The 18,609-nt window shown below is 34.5% G+C and overlaps 1 protein-coding gene across 7 annotated transcripts in view; it reads right to left on the reverse strand.

The window, feature by feature from the left end:
• Positions 1–18,609, reverse strand: part of LOC123715123 (MAP kinase-activating death domain protein) — a 47,406-nt gene that overhangs the window by 652 nt on the left and 28,145 nt on the right. For 2 of the 7 annotated variants that reach the window (XM_045669960.1, XM_045669958.1), the window contains exons 22-39: positions 18,116–18,287; positions 17,349–17,533; positions 16,905–17,063; positions 15,899–16,157; positions 15,507–15,634; positions 15,080–15,187; positions 13,686–13,842; positions 13,134–13,471; positions 12,555–12,696; positions 11,985–12,112; positions 11,501–11,626; positions 10,769–10,810; positions 10,130–10,138; positions 9,293–9,365; positions 8,894–8,940; positions 6,668–6,805; positions 6,214–6,453; positions 4,447–4,674 (exon numbers count right to left, since the gene is read on the reverse strand). In XM_045669960.1, coding sequence (XP_045525916.1) covers positions 4,447–4,674; positions 6,214–6,453; positions 6,668–6,805; positions 8,894–8,940; positions 9,293–9,365; positions 10,130–10,138; positions 10,769–10,810; positions 11,501–11,626; positions 11,985–12,112; positions 12,555–12,696; positions 13,134–13,471; positions 13,686–13,842; positions 15,080–15,187; positions 15,507–15,634; positions 15,899–16,157; positions 16,905–17,063; positions 17,349–17,533; positions 18,116–18,287 — 2,679 coding nt within the window. Of the gene's footprint in view, positions 1–924; positions 1,032–4,446; positions 4,675–6,213; positions 6,454–6,667; positions 6,806–7,281; positions 7,391–8,893; positions 8,941–9,292; positions 9,366–10,129; positions 10,139–10,768; positions 10,811–11,500; positions 11,627–11,984; positions 12,113–12,554; positions 12,697–13,133; positions 13,472–13,685; positions 13,843–15,079; positions 15,188–15,506; positions 15,635–15,898; positions 16,158–16,904; positions 17,064–17,348; positions 17,534–18,115; positions 18,288–18,609 lie in introns of those variants that run through there. The other 5 variants (XM_045669963.1, XM_045669961.1, XM_045669964.1 and 2 more) reach the window with 3 other exon arrangements.

The following is an 18,609-nucleotide window of genomic DNA, read 5'->3' on the forward strand; positions in this document are numbered from 1 at the left end:
GGTTTACGCAATTAGACTAATCTAACATTTATGAATAAATGGAAATTCTTAAATAATTAAACGCGAGTATTATATAGTATATACGTTAATGTCAATTTGAGACTTAACTAAAAAGCAGTGCTTCACTGAAAGCATCACTTCTTCTATGCGAGCATGGCATATTCAGGGGGCACCACCACCTTGATTTCTTTTACTTGTCTAACCAGCGGTACTCCATAAAAATCGCGATGCCTTGCTTCATCATAATATCACTAATCCGGATATTAAGAAAAAATATTCACATGGCATATAGAAACGTCTATTGCCATAGGAAGTTTCAAAGTCAGCTCTAGGGGCTTCCTTATACTAAACTCCTTTTCCTCTCTTTCTGTCAAATTGTTTTTACGCTGTGATGAAAAAAGATGTTAATCGCTAACAATTAATACATTATAAAAATATTTGTATGAATATTTTAAGGCCGATATAGTTTAATTTGATAGAATAATATATGTTATTACAAAGGATCGCAGCTGATATTTGTAGGGAGATGTTTTTCAAGGACAACTGTCAACTGTGGCAACTGACATATATACTGCGTCCAATTTCACTAACGTCACGACAACGTCAATTGAGGACTAATAAAGACAAACAGAACATTCACACAAATATTTAGCGTAATGGTTAAAACATTCAATAACTATTTCACAATGCGTCTAGTCTTCCATAAGACAACAAAAAACAAGGAGTTTAGGAAACATGTCTGCCGCAGTAAATTTTCGCTCTAATAAAAATAATATAACAGACAAAAAAGTACGTTCTAGAAACAATGCAAACAAAAGCGGACAGCAACATAACATTGGACCCTATATACACCATCTAACGTACAAATACTCGAAGCCGACTCAATAAAGCATCTATATAAGTGGCGTGAGTATTCGGTCATACTTGGGTGAGGTGTTGAATTCGACGGCGGACATTTGCCTGGGCGGTAACGCGGGCGGCACACCGCGGCCCGCGCTCGGTACCACACTGGCCCCGACACGGGGTGGTATCTGCGTATATACGCAATATTCACAAGAGAACGACTGCATTTTTAGTAGTACTATTAGTTCGAGGTCACGAAGTGTTCTCCTAACTTCTATTGATTCTAAATATTCTGGAGAGAGGCAGTGGCGGATTTACTTGCAGGCTGCCGGCTGGAGTAGGGCGGCAACTTTTTTTGCCACGTCACAAAAATCAAGAAGGTGCCCGGACAATTTTGCCCAATCCCCCAACCAGTTATGGACCTCTGCGCCCTTTATCACACTTTGTATGAATAACGAGCGGAATTACAGAAAGTGTATTTCCCTCTTCATATTCATGTCAGTTGTACTACTGGTGGGGGGTTGCCAACTGGATGAATTACGTTAGATTCTTAAAATAGTCTAGACACAATTGTAGAGGCAAGGGCGCAAACACATTGAAATTTTGTAAATCCGCCAATTATTGTGAAACTATATGAAATTGTTCATCTATATGAAATTGTTAATCTATATGAAATTGTTAATCTGTATGAAATTGTTAATCTATATGAAATTGTTCATCTATATGAAATTGTTAATCTGTATGAAATTGTTAATCTATATGAAATTGTTAATCTATATGAAATTGTTCATCTATATGAAATTGTTCATCTATATGAAATTGTTAATCTATATGAAATTGTTCATCTATATGAAATTGTTCAGCTATATGAAATTGTTAATCTATATGAAATTGTTCATCTATATGAAATTGTTAATCTATATGAAATTGTTAATCTATATGAAATTGTTAATCTATATGAAATTGTTAATCTATATGAAATTGTTAATCTATATAAAATTGTTCATCTATATGAAATTGTTCATCTATATGAAATTGTTAATCTATATGAAATTGTTCATCTATATGAAATTGTTCATCTATATGAAATTGTTAATCTATATGAAATTGTTCATCTATATGAAATTGTTAATCTATATGAAATTGTTCATCTATATGAAATTGTTCATCTATATGAAATTGTTCATCTATATGAAATTGTTAATCTATATGAAATTGTTCATCTATATGAAATTGTTCATCTATATGAAATTGTTCATCTATATGAAATTGTTCATCTATATGAAATTGTTCATCTATATGAAATTGTTAATCTATATGAAATTGTTAATCTATATGAAATTGTTCAGCTATATGAAATTGTTAATCTATATGAAATTGTTCATCTATATGAAATTGTTCAGCTATATGAAATTGTTAATCTATATGAAATTGTTCATCTATATGAAATTGTTAATCTATATGAAATTGTTAATCTATATGAAATTGTTAATCTATATGAAATTGTTAATCTATATGAAATTGTTAATCTATATGAAATTGTTAATCTATATAAAATTGTTCATCTATATGAAATTGTTCATCTATATGAAATTGTTAATCTATATGAAATTGTTCATCTATATGAAATTGTTCATCTATATGAAATTGTTCATCTATATGAAATTGTTCATCTATATGAAATTGTTCATCTATATGAAATTGTTAATCTATATGAAATTGTTCATCTATATGAAATTGTTCATCTATATGAAATTGTTAATCTATATGAAATTGTTCATCTATATGAAATTGTTCATCTATATGAAATTGTTCATCTATATGAAATTGTTCATCTATATGAAATTGTTCATCTATATGAAATTGTTAATCTATATGAAATTGTTAATCTATATGAAAGTGTTCATCTATATGAAATTGTTCATCTATATGAAATTGTTAATCTATATGAAATTGTTCATCTATATGAAATTGTTAATCTATATGAAAGTGTTCATCTATATGAAATTGTTCATCTATATGAAAGTAGATTACTTTCATGCGCCGTGCCACTGCCATCATACAGATATCATGGCAGTGGCACAGTGCAGACAGAATTTAGAGGAGATCTTGGCCAAAAAAGGATACAGATATTTAAAAAGAAAGAGACAGAAATATAAGTGTGTAAAAGTATCTGAAATAAAAGGTTATTATTGTAGTGTTTTTTGTTAATATAGCTTTTACACATTTAAAGAAAACACTTTGAAGCTATGTATTATTAAGAAAAACACTTTTTGAACGGATTAAAGCTATGTATTATTATTAAAACATTATTATTGTTGTTTACATAATTCTCAATTTTAATTTTTTTCCGACGTTTCGCGTGCTTTTCAGCGTGCGTGGTCACGGTGAACGACGGAAACGGTGACGAATTTAATGTGTAAAAGCTATTTTAACAAAAGACAATGCTATGTATTATTATAAACTTATAATTATTTTACATAACTTTAAATTTTTCATCTCATCATCATCTTTTAGTCGATACCAATTCCGGGGAAATAAATACAGATAATACAACTTTCTCTACAGCTGTGATACTTTTGACATTCAACACCTATTTTGTCTACAGTCAAATAATTATAAGTTTATAGTAATACATAGCTTCAATCCAGAAAAAAGTGTTTTATTAAAGGTTCTTATTATTAAGTAAAACATATCAAACAACCTCACAGAAAACAATTGTTTTATATCACGTGACACCGTCAGGATACGTTATAAAGATGTTGGCGTATGTATACTAATCCTGTTGTGGAGTCTCACTGTTGGAGGTTGTTTTTCATATAATATACAGTAAATTGACTAAAATTGGAGCATTCATATATCATTTCAGGACTTTCTCATTCACTACAGAGTAATTTAAGGTTAATTTTGACCAAATGTGGTGTTAATAATAATTGGTTTCTCTTCGTAAGCCAGCAAGAGAATCCTACATCAGGGAATCAAGTCTTTGTAAAGTGTTTAATTTGTTCTGACCACAAGTTTCGAAGAATTTAGACATTCATTCATATACACATCACATTTCAATATCTTTATCGGGGCTTTTTACAGATGAATTTGAAAATTTACTACATACGAAGTTGCCTGCGTGTGTCGATAACAATTGTTATCACTGACAATAAACTATAGATTTGTGTGTTATTTGTTAAATTACTTCTTTTTATCATTCCTCGTTCTTGGTTCTTTGTATCATTTTATCTTGTTTTCTTTTTTGTGTTGTATAACTGTTAGTATGCACACAATTTAATTATTAATAAATGTTTCTGTGTTAAAAATGTGTAGTAGAAACAGTAATCTTAAACAACGTGACGTTTGTGTGTTTACAACTATGTTACGTCATAGGTGCGACTCCATCTTGGACAGAGAAAGACGAGGTCTTGAAATTATGAAAATTTAAAGCCAATAGCCAAACAGAAAACATCTGAAATGGTTTTTAAAATCTTGTCAAATAGCCTATTAATAAATTATTGACCAAATGTTCAGGGTCCTGGGGCATTCCTCTCATTTCTTATGTTAACGAGAAGTTGTATCCCTTACAGATTCTATAATAATTATTTTTTTTCTCACCGTCGGCGGATCATGATTTTTTGGCGGCGATGAATGCGACATAGTTCTCGCCAGTCGATGTTGGGGCGCTGGAGGCGGGGGGCGGCGAGGGGGGAGGCTCTCCGTGCGATGCACTCTATCTCGCTCACTCTCCTTGCGAATACTGTTGCCGTCTCTTTCGGGGCTTTCCCTAACCTCGCCTCGCCTTTCTATACTCTCAATCTGGCCCACACGGGATATCACGTAATCCTGTAAAATGTGAATAAAGGAATTGTAGGTAAAAAAACTCCCGCTGTCTTCGCCGTATTCTGGGTATCTACTGGCCTAAGAAGACCTCTAACGAGCAACTTTGGGAGCGATGACGAGAAACCTTGACGCAAGTGGAAATAGATAGACCATACACTCCGAAGAGATTCCAGTCATAAGCAAGCAGGCGCTTGATGGGAACCCGCAAGGTAAGTAGAAGCGTGGCTATCTCAAGCAATCCTGGCTTCGTACTGTTGCAGAGGAAGCAAAGAGTGCCGGAAAGACTTGGAGCGAGGTGAAATACAAGGCTTCAGACCAAACCTCTTCCCCAAAGGGCTTATAGGACATTAAGTAAGATACGAAAGATTATTTCAAATAATTTATCAAGAATTCCATAAAGAAATATTTTTGATCGCTTTACAATGGTAACAAACACGGCATTTTAGTTCTTCAATAATTTCTTTAGAATAAAGTCAACGGAAAGTTTGTTTTTGCAAATTAAAATTGCAACTAATACAACAACATAGATAACTGGACAGAAATGGCGCAATTTTTCGTAAGTAATAAATAATTTTCATATAAACAGCGTTGTCAACATCTTAAATACGTAATTTATTGAGAAAAATATTACTTTTTTAAGCAAATTGTGCCATATATTACATAGACCAACGTTCCCCAAAGTGGGGTCCACGCCGCATATTGGCGATTGTTTTGTTAGGGTGAGCTATCAGAAAATTCAATATAATTATTTCGCATTTGAATGACAGTTTTTCATTTTATGTTTTGAAAATTTACTTACTGTGTTTCGTTTACAATTTTCTAGTATGGGAAGCCCGGGCAAGCCGCATATGTTAAGGGATAATGTAAATAAAACCGCAATGTGATAGTCAATAGAACTCTTTGTATATTTAATTTGTACTATGGTTAATCATCTTTGGAAAATAATCACATAAACTTAAAAACTTTAATGATTTTTGAATGAAAAAGTATCAATTCATTTTGCCCGAACCGCCCGGGCAAAACGGATACGCTCCAAGGGCAGGAAGAATAATGTTGAACGAACGATCAGATCGGTAAACAAAAGTTAATTAACACAAATAATACTTAAATAAACGTGCAATTGGCTTGATAAAACATTTCGTAGATAACTAATGACTAATATAAAAATTTTAATGTACAAACCTGGTCAAAAATCGTAATAAAACAACGATATAGCTTTTTTTTCTTTTTACAACAAATCCACTCGCGTATTGGTTTGGTTAAACTGTCACGGCATAATCGGTCGTACATGAAACGAATAAAAAAAATTGCCAAAGCGCTATCTATTATAGATTTATAGAAAAAGCAGTTATTCTTCTTGCCCGCACTACGCTTCTTGCCCGAGCTTGCCCTAATTCTTAAAACCTATCATTTAAGTTTCTTAACTTAACAATGATTTATTTTTATTATTGAAAATTATGCATAATAAGAATTTTAGAAAGACAAGACAAAAAAGTTCGGTAATCACTGAGCTAGACGCATACCGTCATGAGAAAAACTTACAGTTTTAGCGTCAGGCCTTTCCGGCAGAGTCCTTTGAGTTTGGTAAGACTTATCAGAGGCCTTTTCAGGGTAATTCCGGTCTGGAGGCCTATCAGTTCTTTCAGGCTTAAATTCAGCCTGATGTGGCCGTTCAGGCAGTGTCCGTGAGGTCTGCCTGTCGGGAGGCACACGTGGACGATCACGACTTGCTTCTGAATCCCTTGAAAATTTCTCCTCTCGACTAACTGATTCGGACTTCTCCTGGAATTTTATTAATAAGAATTAGAATGAATTAGAACACTACATCCTTTTAACCTCAGCCTTGTCTATCTATTTCGTGATCATTTGTTTTCTTTCAGAGGCAGTCAAGGACACTTTTAAGAGTTTTACTTAACATATATAATTGAAACAAAAAAAATTATATTATGGTACAAAAATAATTTTGATTAAAATTCACCAATCACGACAATAATACCTGTTTTGAGGTAGCACCGGGTAGATGCTGTGGTGAAGGCGGTAATTTCGCCGCTTGCTCCAGAATCGCCTTTTTCTGCTCCTGCCCCGCTGCAAAGTATGAGAACACGCACAGAACCGCGTAACAAATTTGGTCCGCCTGAAATTTTGATAGAAGATACATAAAGTTGAAGGTAAATCTTGATGCGTGTGCGCAGGCAAAATGAATTATAGGATTGACTAATTTAGATAGATTTTCACAACAAACCACGCATTTATAATACTAAAATTAGTTTGGGAAATTTAGTATTTGAGTAATTAAAAAAAAACACTAATTAAAAACAATAAAACTATGTGAAAAATATACAGTAAGTTTTAAATGTATTGCAGTATAAATCTTTCGAGATTCAACTACAAAAGATCGAATGACGAAACTTATAATCGCATTATCTGAAACAGAAATCTTTTAAATATTATTATTATATATATAACTGATAAGTTTAAAAAGATTATTATATTTTCGAAAATTGTAACAAAAAACTCAATATTCTCGAAGGGCCATTCTATCTAAATTGGTAACAATCGTTAGCAACAAGCGTAAAAAAAATAAAAGCGAAAAACATAAAGATTACATACATCATGAAACATAGGGTGCGTATGTCAATTCGGTTTCGCGAACATACAGATAATACCGAGAAAGCCAAATGGTGAAGATACGATGAAGATCAAGCACTACTTTCTCTGCCTACAACAAGATATTCATCAGTGCTACAAGGAGTGTTCCATAAACAGTGTTCAATAAACAGTGATAATGCAAACACAAAATACTCAGGCAACGATGGATTTAATAATAACAAATAAATAATAATGAAACTTAGAACTTATAATCTAGAAGTATGAATTTGTACTTTGTTATATTTTTTTAGTATGAATAGGTAAAACTGTGCTTTATGTTTATGTTTTAATGTGTATTCCGTTTTTGGCTTTTGTGTATAATGTAATTGTTTGAATATTGTTTAATGAGTAGCTGTAGGAATACTTTAATAAAAAAAAACTGTTTTATATTTAAAAATTGAAGTCGTTTGAGCTGTCACACTGGCATGTGGCACGAGGGTTGTTCAATAAATAGTTTACATTCTCTTTGACAAGAAAAAACAATAACAGGCCCAGGCAAACAATAGCCCAGAAATTTGATATAATAAAAAGCAACCAATCATCTCTTTTTGTTCAGTAGAAGCGTTACAATTTTATGTGTGTATAAAAATATATGTGCTTTTAAAACTTAACGATGGAGCTGGTAAAGCAAGACTTGAAAGCAAGAACTTTCATTGATAAACCCTTTCATTGACGCCCTGTTCGCGCTAAATCGGTCTCAGTCAAGGAAGGATGACAATTGTCGATTTGACTTTGACACACGAACCGCAGATGGTAGATCCCGGCGTAATGGCACAAGAGAGTTAAATTTTAACCACTGTCGCGTGCGCACGAAATATATACCATATAGCATTTACTTTTTTTTAATTCATCATTGAAGGATCCAGTGTTTGGAGTGAGATACGCCACCGTTGATAGTTTTGCTAGTTTTAGTCTTATTGATTATTGGATTTCTTTTTTTATTATACTGAAACGCGACAGCCGAACCAGCGCATATTATTTCACCGAGGAAAGGGAGCATCCTGGATATAGGCTTCCGGATACCTATATCGGTTGTGACTGAACAAATTATTTAACAAGTTGAAAATATTGTTTTGTATGTATGTAAATGTATATTTTTCAGGAAGTGTTCATAAAACATAAGTGTGTACGTAGAAACAACTCGACTCTTCTCTCGTACTACAAGAGCGCGAAATGACAGCCTAACGAGTTAATTGGAGAAATGGTTGAGTTAAAATACTTAAAGGGAAAGGTTTTAAACAATAAAACCGGGAACGTAGCATCCCAGTCAAAATACAAATTTGTTATAATTAATTCCGCCTATACTGCACGTGAATGACAAAAGTTTGTAATTAGGGACTACATTAAAATGTTTGATAAAAATTTCGCATTTCTAGTATTATATTAATATGATTTAGTTAGCCCAAACCTTTAAAAGACACGTGTTTAATATAGTTCACTTTTGTTTCTTTAAAAAAAATTGATAAAAAGGAAAATTACAGTCTAAAGCTACGGACAGCCAACATTAAACAAGAAAAATCCACATATAATTACAAAATTCATCTTACTGTGATCATAAATATTCAATGCTTACCATTACCGACTTGTACTTTCTTTGAGTTATTTGCCTTGTCTTGGGATCTGTAAAGGTATTTGTCCGTTTATTTGTTTTTATTATTTATATTAGTTTAAATATTCTTCATTATAACGTTTTCGGTGAAATTAGATCACAATTTAACCGATTAGTCGTTGTCGCTGCCGCTGCCGCGGTTAACTTGATCAGTTTAACAAGAATGCTGTTGGTAAGAGACTTAAATTAAACCAAAATATGTTATTTTATATTTGATTTAGAAAATAAAGCATAATTTAATTTGGCTAGGCGAAGTAGATTTACTACAAATATACAATTACAATAGGTAATTAAAAGTTGTTCCTTTGTTTGTTTCGGTAATTAAAAATAGTTGAAAATAATACTTGAAGTATTAATACTTACTGAATTCTTCTAAAACGAAGATACCTCCGTTCTGTGTGAAGCACTTGCGGATATGATCCAGCCTCACAAAGAACTGAAAGATAATTTGTAACATCAATAATTTGATCTACTGTTAAATTTTTTACACTACTGCAGTATAGTTCTGACACAAAATTGTTCTTAGCGTACATAGTGCATGCGTTAAGCCAATAGGATCCTTTGCGAGCCAAAAACAACTTCCGTTTGAACTCTAAAGCTGGGAACAAAATATGCATAAACACTACAAATCTACAATGCTAACATGCTGACAAGGCCACTAAACAGCTATAAATGAATATAAAATTAGCCATACAGATATTGTCAGAAAATAAATAGCTGCAACATCAGCAAGAACACGATTCGCCCATATCACAAGTGTGACATCGATGAACCGGAAACTAAGATCCGTATTCCATAAACATCGAAGTGATGGAGTCGGATGGTGGAATACGGGCCCAAGTGTCGAAGTGTGAGGTGCGGTGAGCGAGAGCGCGGTGCCAGGGCTGAAGGCAGTACTCAGAACTTGTGAGATGGCAATGCTCTACGACTGACCTCGTCACGGCTTTCGCTACGGCCTCCGGAGACTAACCTCGGGCGAATGACGGATCTGACGGACGCCGGACAATCCGTAAATGCAAGCTATCGGGTGCGTATGAACAAAAAGGGCGAAAGTGCATGCACGACGGCGCGTGCGCCAGCCGCACTCGGGTAACTAAACAACGCTAACGGCTAAAACAATTGAAAGCCTCAAACTACAAGTAAAGCCCTACGAGCTCGGGCGGTCTATCGCTACCGACCGGCTTCTAAACCACTGTGTACCTCGAAATCCTTCAGGCGACGGCAGCGGGTCCGCAGAGAGAACAAAAAATTTATATTAGTTGAGGGCCGAGCTACCCAAGGACCATCTCAAAAGTTCCTAGCGGAGCGCCGCAGCGTAATGATGCAGACAGATAGCACATGCACAAATCATATGTAAATCGGACAACGGTTAACCTTAAAATGTAAATAAAATAAACAAATGACTAGCTATTACATCGAAATAGTAATAGAAAATACGAAAAAAAATGATTTAGCAAAGCTGCGTTATATTAAAAAAATCTTAGTCGTTCTCTTGTTGGACATCAAAGTTTCGTAGGATCAATTAAGGGAAAATGAGAATAGGAAAGTTTGAGTGGTCCTTGCATGGTATCGATATACAATGGGTCTAACGTATAATCTGGGTTCATCTAATTAAGTCGAAATTCAGCAGATTTGCAATGCTTAGAACATAGTGACAGATAAGCCAGCGCGGGCCGAGTCCATTGCATTGTGTTGACGATATTCTATAAAAATTTCAAAGATTCCCAAAAGCGAAAACATTGACGGATAGAGATCCTTACCTTACAATGTACCTATCAATATAGGTGTTAATTTAAAAAGCAGACAACATATTTATATGTAAGTGAAAAAGCGACATACCTTGCTATGATGAAACAGTAGCCCAACGCCTTCCATGCAAACCTTGAATGTGTAAACAATACTTTGTTTAATATGTTGAAAATATATTTTCTAGTATTGTCTTTTGTTAACATAGCTTTTTCACATTAAGAAAAACACTTTTTTAACGGATTAAAGTGACTGTCACCGTGACCACGCACGCTGTAAAGCAGGCGAAATGTCGGAAAAAATTAATATTATAAGTTATAATAATATTCATTAATAATAATACATAGCTTCAATCCGTTCAAAAAATGTTTTTCGTAAAATTAAAATAAAATACTGCTTTATTATAATAAAAACAATATAAAAACTAAATATATTATTTACAGGCAAGATTCCTGTAGTATACTGAAGTACAGTAGTGGGAGGCAGTCAACAGTCTACCGCCGTAGGGTGCGGACGTACGGACGGATAAGTATTGGGATCGTACCGGTTGTAAAGTTTACCTTTTGGTGGTGTTTCTGAGCATTTTACAGTACAGTACATAGAAAAGTCCGAAGATACTTTTCTATGTACTAAAGCCACTAATATATATTTATATACGTACGTATATCTTGTTTTGACGCTTGTTGCCTGTATCGCAGTTTTATAATAAAGCCAGGAAAATGGCTGATAAATTTTAAGCAAGTGTCATTCATAACGTAAATTTTTCATATACGATTTTTTACAATATAATTGTATAAAGGGGAATGAAAGAAGACAGTGATAGACCTGTATGAGTCCCCCCTCTCCTGAAGCACAGTCTTGGACCGGAAACTCTCCGCCCAGTTCCGCTGCTTCCTGTTTCCGCCCACTCTTCTCCATTGCCTCCTTAATACTGTAGTACAGTGCTTTGCACTATGAACAAAATATGGTATGAATTTTCATGCAAATTTAGTAGACGTAATCTTCTAAAGCCACGTAAACATCTAGCTAGTACGCCCCCAGATTTTTCTCTGTAGGAAATAGGATTCTACGATTCGTGGCATTTTAGTTTCGTAAATCGACCTTTAAAAAACGTACTCACCAATCTTTGTTAAATATAAGGGGGGAGGGAAATGTTCAGAAGGCTGACCCGATTTTAATTGATACTCATGAACATTCACATCGCCAGAAGTCAAGTGTGTTACCAGCCTTTTAGAAATTGATACGATCTTGAAGAACCCTAAGGTGAATTAGTTCAGTGGGCAGCTGCAAAAACTGCCGTACTACCCACCTTTTTCGTATAATATTTATGTAACTGTGTTTGACCACCATTCTTCCTCCATAGACATAAGACGCGAATTTTTGGACTATATGTCATATTTACTAGTCGCTCGTACCACCATCGTTCTATTATTGTACCTGTAAATAATATTTAAATTTTAAAGATCCCAGAGTGCGGGTATTTTGAATAAAACTGTTAACTTCTTTTAAGTCAACTTCAAAATTAAGGTTTGCAGATCAGATATTGTGGAATTCGATGACATTTGAATTACAATTTCTCTGAAATTAAAATTGATAATAATCATAATTGTTCAAGTTTTATCTAAATCTGTTAAGTTGTTATTGAGATGGATTTTTTGGGGGTACCACCGTACCCACCAAAAAATTCTCAATGCTTCAAATATGATTTTACTCTAAACTATTACAAAACAATGCTAGTTGATATATAATGTAATGCTCAGAGCCAAGGTATAGCTGTACTCTCGGGACGTAACTCCGTCGATTTAGGAAACGACCATGCTTATAAAACTAAGAAAGCCTGAGAGAGCAAAACTAAGCATGTATAATAAGATACACTAACCTTGCGTTGACCGTAGTACCAGGCCGTCAGTGCGTACCTCCATAAAACGCAATGGGCCACTGGCGTCGCGTTCATGCACTGTGAACGACGCACGGCGGGCCTGACGCGAGCCCAAAGCTTTTAACTCTATATCGTTGCCGTGCTGAAATTTAGATTTTTTTTAAATGTTATACTTTTTGTTGTATGCAAGAGCAGTTAGCAAGTTGTTTCACGGTGCGACTCTTATCACTGAGGTCGGAGATTCAAATTCATGTATCGAAGGACTTTGTGTTAATTTGCACGCTCAACGTACGGCAAAGACATCGGATAGCGGCGTATCGATAGCGTATGTTAGGCACAGAAGGCTGATTACTTGTCTTTAAAAAAAACCTATTGATTACGAAACATATCTGAGAGCTAGAAATATTTGTAGTGCCACTGGTTTTATATCTCCTGAATGCTTGCCTATCGTAAGGTTTAATTAAAAATATTTGATTTCAACAATTATAAACCTAACATCAGAAACACTTGGAGGCCAACAAATTATTACTTTCGTTTTTCCAAAATAAATAGAAAACGAGGATAATAAGAAAAGCGTACCAAAGTATGCACCACATCCAGGAGATGATTGACTTCCTGGCTATAAACCAGACCAATATGACTTTTAGCCAGAAGCCTCCGCACTTTATTCCTCACAATATCTGCTTCAACACCAAACAGAACCATAGCAGCCGTCAAATTATATAGAGCCGTTGATAACAATCTATCCTCTTCATGTTCCAATCTCTTCCTTTCTGTTTCACTTAAACATTTGTAACGTTCCATCATTTCGTTCGCTCCTTGGTCCATTCCTATCATATCGCGTTCTTGGCTCACAGCATCGAGGAACGCATCCTCCCAAAATTGCATTTGGTCCCATAAGTTTGATCTTTCTTTACCTGTACAGCAATTAATTGTCTTATTCATAAATTTAAACAGTTACTATTTGATGATCATGAATGTTGATACAAAGATAAATATATGCTTTGATAGTCAGAATAGAAACCATGAATTTGAGGTCACTGTAGTGCTTTTTTTTGTTGGCAACACTGGCTTGACTGGCTGGCATTGTATACAATACAATACATATTTGTAAAAAATAGGATGACGTACCTATTAGCCCCTGGTATAAATAAGTTCGAGCTGTATCAGGTGATGTAAGAGGAGAAGTCGTTGGTACTCCAACTGGTGCCTTAAAGGTTGTACCAGACTTCGAAGAGAAAACGCTCGCTGCTCTAGGCTTGCCTCCACCGCGACCGGCCTGCGTAAACTGTTTTTTCTATAATTTTTGCCTTTAGTCGTGATGCTTATTTAAAAGTTTTACCCATAACAAGTGCTGAGAGCACTATCTCGGACCCTTTAATTTGTGATAAAATTCGGTTTAAATACACATAAATTCAGCAAAAATTTCCTAAATAAATTTTGGACAGTCACAATAATGTGAATACATAGCTAATGAATTAAGTTGGACACCTCTTGTGCTTTAACATGACTAAAATAGCCGTGCATAGACCATTTTGCGCTTGGAACTTGTACTAATGAAAAAAAGAGATGCTTTAAAAAAATATTGAAATTACATGAAGACGTAATACAAAGAGATGTGCTTAATATTTGGAGAACCTACGATGATATTCTGATTTTAGGAAGTATTATTTTAATGATAATGACTGTACATAGACAATAAGCAAGGCAGTGATAATAAAATGTCACGCATTTGAAAACTAGTGAGGTGTGGACGCTTAAAGCGGAAGATTATGAAGATAACATCTCTCAACTGTATAAATTGCATAAGATTGTTACTTATACGATCGCTAGAGAAAAGTATGCCAGTGTCCGATTCCGTGGTTTCATTTGTCACTTGTAGTGCGCAAATTATGAGCTAAACAAAATATTTAATGTTCGAAGTATGTCAAAGAATTTTTTATTTTAAAACTATACCTAATAAACTTTGAATGTTTTGTTATTTGGAGCAATTTAAACATTCACACTGATGTTGCAATTGCTTCCATTATGATTAACGATTAGTTATCATTTAAGTGGCACAATTCATTACTAAACCAATTTAATCCAAAGATGTACAAAAAAATTACAAATCAATACTTATAAGGCAAACCGAATTGACAACCGACAACTGACAGCTGTCAGTGAACACTGACATCTTTCAGTGGTGCCAACTCAATGTTCAGAATGATCTCCCTGGGACCACAATACTTAAGTTTTTGATGTACACTGGATTTGAGAGGGTGAACTGGTTTTATAGTTTGGAGTTTATATTTGGTTTAATTTGTTGGTTGATATAAACTTTATAGAATCGTGCATTTAAAAAAAATGAATAAAGTACTCTAAACCCATTTTCCCCCCATGGACATCTTGATTCCTCCTAAATTCGGGGGTAAAGCCCCTAAGTTGGCATCACTGACATCTATCTGATACGATGTTACCTACATTAAAATATTTCTAGTTGAGAGGTGTCTCACATCGAAAGCGACGATAGCGTGACGACTTACATCAAGATACATGACTTCAGTATCAGAGAGATTTGATTTATATTGATGTTCGTGAAGAACTCTGTTGGTCGTGATAGAGCCTTCGCCCACCGAGCACTCTGATTGCACCTGTCGCCAATTAAACACCTTTATATACGCACTGGTATCCAGTGCATGGTCAACAATGACACGTCCATGCAAATGTACTACATCTTTATAAGTATATAACTATACATTTGTATTTTATACATGAGTCGGTTAGGTGAAAATTCAAGTATTAGAAGAAGATAATTACCGACTCGAATACACTTAAATTTAGAAGCTTATTTAAAAAAATATATTCATAAATTTAATTAAGCTTTTAAATTTAAGTGACACATAATGGGTAATAGGTATTAAGCCATGCTAATTTACACACATATCATGCGATAATATATTCAATACTTACATCGGAATCATACGATGTTAATTTGCTGAAAAGTAGATTTCTCTTTGAATTCAACATGTCCTTGAACATTTCTGTTGTGGTCTGTGCGTCGTTTGTATCCATTTCTGGGTAGTTAAGCACTGGCATATCTGGATAAAATATTTATATTTGTACGCTCATTACGTTAATAGCCTAACTCGTAACATTTTTGGTTATGTACTTCACAATATTACTTATAACAAAGTAGCAATCTGTAATTGGCTAATAATAATAATTCAAAATAAAATTCTTTATATGTTTTGAGGATTTTTTGATAAAACTTGTGCCCCTACTCCATTGAGGTAAAAGAGATACTATTACATATATGTAATGGTCTGTAGAATACTATTTTTAATTGAATAAAACCTAATTACCAGATTGCGAGCTTTTCCTCGAAGACGGCGTCGAGGGTGTGTCCAGATCCTGTCGATAATCAGTAAGAGATGAGCCTCCCATCCCGCCTTGCTCCAATCCAGCCACTTCCTTGCTCCAGTAGTGCGTATGAGCCATTTCTGTCAACTGGAACACTGAAGCCATCCCGCCCAATCCGAAATTGGAGTACGTGAATTCTAACCCATGAATCACGGCTTGTAGGACTTTTAACATCCCTTTCCAGACTGGCTTGCTTACAAACTGTTAACAATAGACGATTTTTGCCAAATTATTATTTTTGTTTAATTTGGCTTAGTTCTGTAAGGATAAAATATTTATAATAATAACTGTATAACAATGTATAATACAGTATTTACAACTCGACCCCGCGACTCACCTACCTTAGTCAAGCAAAAAAGCTGGGGCCTCAGATGAGCAGGCGGAACATAATAAATGGCTCAAATATAAGAGTCTTTCCTCCAACTTCGATTTTGTTCCCTTAGGAGTAAAGTCTCTTGTGTCGTGGGGTTCAAGTGCGCTAATTAAAGATTTAAGTTGGCGACTGGTTTATAGTACCAGTGATCCGAGAGCTGGTGCTTTCTTCTCTCAACGAATATGATCGTAATACATAGCAAATTAAACGTACTATACAGAATACGGAGCGAGAGTATTCAACATACGTGAAACGAGCTACAATATTTTTATCAAGAGGAACAAACAACAACGAAAAAACAAACAAACCTAAAAAAGTTCAGATCCTCATCACGACGATAGACATGTTATACTTTATTTCAATTTTTTTAAGTAACAGGATTCAAGCGGGCATAAGTTACCTGATGTTAAGTGGTACCAACATCAGGACACTCACATTTCCAGAAGGCTCGCAAGTGCCCGGCTTTATAGGAATTAGTACGCTCTTTTCTTAAATTCTGTCAAATTTCACATGTGGCTGGTGTTACATGAAACATTATCATATATAAAATACAAATGCTTAGAAGTTGATCTTACCACATCTTCCACTTTATCCGTGGGCGTGGTCTTCCTGTTAATATTGCGATTGAGTTTGCTAAGCACCATATTTCTATACGACTCGTCTTCCATCAGTTTCTTTAGGCGGTTTAATTTCAGCCATCCAACTCCTTCACCTTCCAAGACGTGTTGGATCAACTGTAAATAAATCTTGTTATTTGAGAAAGTTAATCTCAACTTCTGAAACAAATGTAGTATTTTATACAAACCAAATCGGCAAATATACTCAAAAAGGATTATCTCGATTTGACTTTTAGTTTCCGAGTTTGTGAAAAATGTGAAAAAGCAAATATACTAAAATATCCATTCCATTTTCATATTAAATTATGACATATTTAAGAGTAAACTATTAAATTTGGGTCTTACAACAAGAATATAATTTAAGGGTTTTAGTAAACATAAAAATTTGTTAAGTAAACTTACGTCATTAAGGAAAGCCTGGTTTTCAGTATTAGGTGACCGAGGGGGCTGCGCTTGCGCAGGTGAAGTAGGCGCAGAGTGACGAATTAATGGCGAACGTTGTACTAAGCCCCTGGCACCTTGCGAGAACGGACCAAAGTTTGCTGCCAAATGCGTACCTGTTGGTTCGGGAGGTTTTGTTGGTTTTCCTGTAATAATTAAACATTTAGAAACCTTGGATACTGATTTTTGACGTACTTGAACGTTTAAATTATAGCAAAATTTAAAAAAAATTATGTTCCTACTTTTGCCAAATCCGGCTCGAACGACCAAAAATAACAGTTGAGTTTAAATAATGATTCAATATACAAGTACAAACATATATATATATATTTAAAGTGAGTTTATATATCTGATTGTATAAAACTAAGAAATGATGCCACGAGCAGAAACATATAGATACACAGATAATACTTTACTCGATATTCTTATAAAACTTTAAAAGTTAAATTTAATAAGACAGAAAAAAAATATATAAGCTAAGTAAAAAAAAAATATATATATATATAAAATTTTAATTGTATTGCGATTTGCGATACGTATTCGTTAATTTCCTTTTTATTAATTGTAATATATAACAATAATTATAATTGTTAATACTGTAGATTTGTTATATTTAGTGAACAAATATTTACTATGAATGTTTTTGTGTCATTAACTTTTATTAAATGTTCGAGAATAATTTCGAATGTAAGGTATTCAATTCTATTAATAAAAAATAAATTAAATACCTTTAGACCCAAAGAAATCACTGAACATGCTAGACGTGGAAGCGGCGAGTCCGTTTAAATCTGAACTTATGTTTGAGAAGAAATCTCTATGCGTTGTTTGTAGCAGAGTTGTTGTCTGTAGAGCACCTGACTCTCGCCGACCCATGGGACCAGAACCGTCCTGGCTTTCGCCCTAAAACATTATTTAATTACACTATAGGCTAGAATGGCCCAGTAGCTTCAGCGCGAGACTCTCATCCCTGAGGTCGTAGGTTCGATCCTAGCTGTGCACAACTGTACTTTCTTTCTAAAAAATTCGCTCGAACACTGACGGAAAACATCGCGAGGATAAGTCGATGGCGTGTTTGGTACAGGAGGCTGATAACCTACTTGCCTATTAGATTGACAAATGATCATAAAACAAATATATAAAACTGAGGTCCAGCCCCAAAATTGTTGTAGCGCGTTGTTTATTTTTATTGGCTAGAAAGCAAAAGTACGCATTATAGTTGACA

Source organism: Pieris brassicae, chromosome 10, assembly GCF_905147105.1.
Source record: "Pieris brassicae chromosome 10, ilPieBrab1.1, whole genome shotgun sequence".
Lineage (NCBI taxonomy): Eukaryota > Metazoa > Arthropoda > Insecta > Lepidoptera > Pieridae > Pieris > Pieris brassicae.